Consider the following 4674-nt stretch of genomic DNA (forward strand, 5'->3'; position numbering starts at 1 on the left):
CACTCTGTAGACCAGGCTGGCCTCGAACTCAGAAATCCGCCTGCCTCTGCCTCCCAAGTGCTGGGATTAAAGGCGTGCGCCACCATGCCTGGCTTCTTTCTTTTTTCTTTTCTAGCTCAGTCTGGCCTTGAATTCATGAAACCCTTGGCCTCATGAGTGCTGGGATTGAAGTTGAAGGACAGTCATGCCAAGGTCACCCTGCCCCTTTCCTTGCAGGGGTAGCTGGTGTTTTGACACAGGGTCTCTGACTAGCCTGGAATTTATTTAGACCAGGCTAGTGACAAATTCACTTCACTTCTCCTGCCTCTGCCTGGGACTAAAGGTGGGTGCCACCATGCCCGTCCCTGCTGCGTTCTAGAGAGTTGAGTATAGCAGTTGGTTCCTGATAAGACTGCAGCTTATTAGCCACTGCGAAGTGCTCTTCGTCGTCAATCATCACAAGCCTTTTAGCTCCTGCACAGTGATGCATGCCTTCAGAACCAGTTTTTTCCTCTTTCTTGTGGTTTTTGGTTTGGGAAGGTGATCACTTGATCAGCCGCCGCCTCCTCCTGCCTGATGAACTTGTTCTTCGGGTCCAGAGTGTGGCTGCACAGTCAACTCACTAAGATCTTAGGACCACAGAGAAAGAACTCGGGACAGGCGCCTGCTTTCTGTCAGTTCTGTGGAACAGTAGTGTTCCTGTTTCATAGGAGAGGATACCAAAGGTAGAGAAAATAGTTTCTTATTTAGGCTGCAGATGTAGGGTTCAGCTGCGGCCTTTTTCCTTCTGAAGCCCCTGGACTCTGAGGAGACCGCCTCTGAAGCCTCCTCCAGCCCAGACAGGCTGCATGTATGAACATGGGCACAGGCACCAGACTCTCGGCCAGACAGTGCTCCCTGGAGCTCACACCTTCCTTCTGACTGTGTTCTTATCTTACAGGAGCAACGAAGTCTGGGTCCTGGACCTGGAGCAGTGGGCGTGGTCCAAGCCGAACATCTCTGGCCCCAGTCCTCACCCTCGAGGTGGCCAGTCTCAGGTGCTAAAAAGAGTTTAACTATTGAGCAAGCACTGTAGTATCTTATGAGAGTGAGGTGAGGTCCCTGTGCAGTGAGCCTGTGTGTGTGTGTGTGTGTGTGTGTGTGTGTGTTTCTGTTGTGCTGTACGACCTATAGTGGCCTCTAGGGGTTTTATTAAGAGAGTTCTGCATTTCTGTGGTTAACACTCTTACGTCGACATTTTTTCAAGTTCTTACTTGAATGTGTCTGTAGAAGGGTCATCAGCTCAAAGGCATAGAGGTGCGCAGGCAGCTGGCATGCTCACTTGGGAGCTGGGCTGATGTTCGTGTCCGTCGTGGAAGCGTGGGAAGTCAGATGCCTGTGTCTTTGTAAATTTATTTTACATTTCTTTGTCTCCCCAGATTGTTATAGATGATACAACTCTCCTGATCCTTGGCGGGTGTGGCGGTCCCAATGCGGTGAGTACGCAGTGGTGCTGGGTTTAGCCACTACATGCTGGGGGAGGTGTGCTCAGCCCACTTGCTCAGTAAGACACAGATCCCCTTCTCGGCATGCTGACTTATAGAGTGTCTCTTCCACTTTGAGTAGACAGCTTTTATATTTTCTGCCTTTTTCTCTATTCTTTTTTTGGGGGGGGGGGAGTAGGGGTTGAGAGGTACTTTTGAATAGAAATATTGATCTCTTAAATAATCATTTCTCATTTCTTTCTATTCTTGGTTCCTCTTTAACCTATAAGGTTTTCCAATATGATTTGTTTGGGGAGGGGGGCAGTAGAATAATAAACAGGTAGATGACTGAAATCCACATGGAATTTACCTCTGTGTCTCTCTCTCTCTCTCTCTCTCTCTCTCTCTCTCTCTCTCTCTCTCTCTCTCTCTCTCTCTCTCTCTCTCTCTCTCTCTCTCTCTCTCTCTCTCTCTCTCTGTCTCACACACACACACACACACACACATACACACACACACACACCACTTGCAGTTGGTACGTGGGTCACAAGAACAATTCCATGGGCCAGGACCGTCAACAGCCATGTATGAGTGAATGGAGGCAGTAGTCATAGCTGAATGAATACCTGAGGGTTAGGGTGTCTACCTGCCAAGCCCGTACGCACACTTAACACTAGGCACCACAGCCTTAGGACAGTAGTTCTATCACATGATAGGTGGATGAGCAGATTGATGGGTGGGTGGGTGGGTGAGTGGATGGATAGGTGGGTGGGTGGATGGATAGGTGGGTGAATGGTTGGGTGTAAAGCAGTTGTGAGTGAGAGATAGCAGTTGTGAGTGTGTGTGTTGGCGCATGTTCCAACCCCAAGTTGTGTTCATGGTTCTTCTCTTACAGCTGTTCAAAGATGCCTGGCTGCTGCACATGCACCCAGGGCCCTGGGCCTGGCAGCCACTCAAGGTAGAAAATGAAGACCATGGTGCCCCGGAGCTGTGGTGTCATCCAGCCTGCCGGGTAAGTAGGGGCGAGCAGCCAGCAGGAAATGCCCTTAACTAGAAACCTAAAGTAATTTGTTAAACTTCAGGAGCAGTTTTTATAGAAGTAGAGAACAGTTTGGTCCACGTGCTCTTTTAGCATTTTCTATGTCCACGAGCTGCTTGGTAGGAGAACATCGGTGCACATCATTTTATTTGTAGCTTTAAGGAGCCGTTTGTCTACAGACTGTTCCCAGGGTCTCTCAGTCAGGCACCCTGATTCCACAGCTATAACTGATAACCTTACTCTAGCAACAGTCATTCTTGTCTTCCTGCCTTCCTAGCCGACAGTTTCATCTCCTTGGATCAGGCCTACAAAACACCTACCCATTCCCAGTGGCTGTGTTAGGAAGTCAGACAGGACTAAGGGCGGGGCTGTGAGTGCAAGTCTTTCTCTTCCAGGTGGGACAGTGTGTGGTGGTCTTCAGCCAGGCACCGAGCGGGAGAGCGCCCCTCAGCCCCAGTTTGAACTCTCGCCCGTCACCTATCAGTGCCACTCCTCCAGCCTTGGTTCCCGAGACCCGAGAGTACCGCTCCCAGTCCCCGGTGAGGAGTATGGACGAAGCACCTTGTGTTAATGGCCGCTGGGGAACACTGAGGCCCAGGGCTCAAAGGCAGACTCCCTCAGGTTCCCGGGAAGGGAGCCTCTCCCCAGCCAGAGGAGACGGCTCTCCTATTCTCAATGGTGGGAATTTGTCTCCAGGGGCAGCAGCTGTCGGGGGTGCTTCCTTAGATAGCCCTGTACAGGCCGTGTCTCCAAGCACGCCGTCTGCCTCTGACGGCTCCGACCTAAAAGTAGGACTTTCTCTAGCTCCTCGACGAGGGTCTTTACCCGATCAGAAGGACCTGAGGTTAAGTTCCATTGATCTGAATTGGGACCTGAAGTCTGCTTCCAGTAGCAGTCATGTGGATAGTACAGACAATAGGACAGTTGCAGGGAGTGTGAGACACCCTCCAGAACAGACCAATGGTGTTCACACCCCACCACATGTGGCCAGTGCCCTTGCGGGGGCTGTATCTCCCGGTGCCCTGCGTCGGAGTTTGGAAGCCATCAAAGCGATGTCATCCAAAGGCCCCTCAGCTTCGGCAGCACTAAGTCCTCCTCTTGGGTCTTCTCCGAGCTCCCCTGGGAGTCAGAGCCTGAGCAGTGGAGAAACAGTGCCCATCCCTCGCCCAGGACCAGCCCAAGGAGATGGTCATTCCTTACCCCCCATTGCTCGGCGCCTGGGCCACCACCCTCCACAGTCCCTCAATGTGGGCAAACCCTTGTACCAGAGTATGAACTGCAAACCCATGCAGATGTATGTGCTGGACATTAAAGACACCAAGGAGAAGGGCCGAGTCAAGTGGAAAGTGTTCACTAGCAGCTCCGTGGTCGGGCCTCCTGAGACCAGCCTGCACACAGTGGTGCAGGGCCGAGGGGAGCTCATCATATTTGGAGGGCTCATGGACAAGAAGCAGAATGTGAAGTACTATCCAAAAACAAACGCCTTGTACTTTGTGCGGGCAAAGAGATAATGTGCTCAACCCCTTCCCTTTCTGTGTCTTTTAATTTGGAATTTTCTGGTGTGCAAACATTTGGACTAAGACTTGGGAAAACTACGCGACTACCACAAACCAAAACTCCAATTCCATGCCTAACTTGCTCCAGGCTGGGATTAAATCCCCACTAAGGGAAAGAGTATATATATATATGCATATATATACAGATCTATTATATAGCCAACTCTGTTTACAATAAAGGCGAGATCTTCGTCCTGGTTCAGATCAGCTGTTGCGATCGTAGTGGAGGCTGTGCTGGCCTTTGTACTCTACTGATGATTAGACCGGGAAGTAAGGGGACAGACAGCAGTGACTTCCCACAGGAAGCTGAAGCGGCCCCTGTGAGCTTTCTATGGCCTTCTCGGAGTCAGAAGATGGTCTAGACACCGAGGAAGAGGCTCCAGCTGCTGCGCTGCAGGGTCAGAGTCCCTTACAGAAGACAGCTCTTTCCTGTCTTAAACCACAGAGGATGGCTCTGTAGAAGTGCCCTGTGCCTGGTCCCTTCTGTCCTCTGTGATCCAGAGAAGTCACCCAACAAGAAACCCTGTTTCCCACACGCTGGAGTCAGGCTGAAACAATGTTTATAGAGCCGCCGTCCATCCATCTGTCTGCCTCCTTCCTGTCCGTTGGTCTTTTTGAGTTCTCCCTACATGTCTTA

General features: G+C 51.0%; 1 protein-coding gene across 1 annotated transcript in view; it reads left to right on the top strand.

Annotated features, from left to right (window-relative positions):
- The window catches only part of Fbxo42 (F-box protein 42), a 60749-nt gene extending 56510 nt beyond the window's left edge, over nucleotides 1-4239 (top strand). The window contains exons 7-10 of the mRNA XM_021200007.1: nucleotides 920-1016; nucleotides 1398-1454; nucleotides 2338-2454; nucleotides 2877-4239. Of these exons, the coding sequence (XP_021055666.1) occupies nucleotides 920-1016; nucleotides 1398-1454; nucleotides 2338-2454; nucleotides 2877-3992 (1387 nt within the window). The 3' untranslated portion in view covers nucleotides 3993-4239. The remainder of the gene's footprint in view (nucleotides 1-919; nucleotides 1017-1397; nucleotides 1455-2337; nucleotides 2455-2876) is intronic.
- Nucleotides 4240-4674: the final 435 nt, after the last annotated feature.

This window comes from Mus pahari, chromosome 6 (assembly GCF_900095145.1).
Source record: "Mus pahari chromosome 6, PAHARI_EIJ_v1.1, whole genome shotgun sequence".
In the NCBI taxonomy this organism is placed as follows: Eukaryota; Metazoa; Chordata; class Mammalia; order Rodentia; family Muridae; genus Mus; species Mus pahari.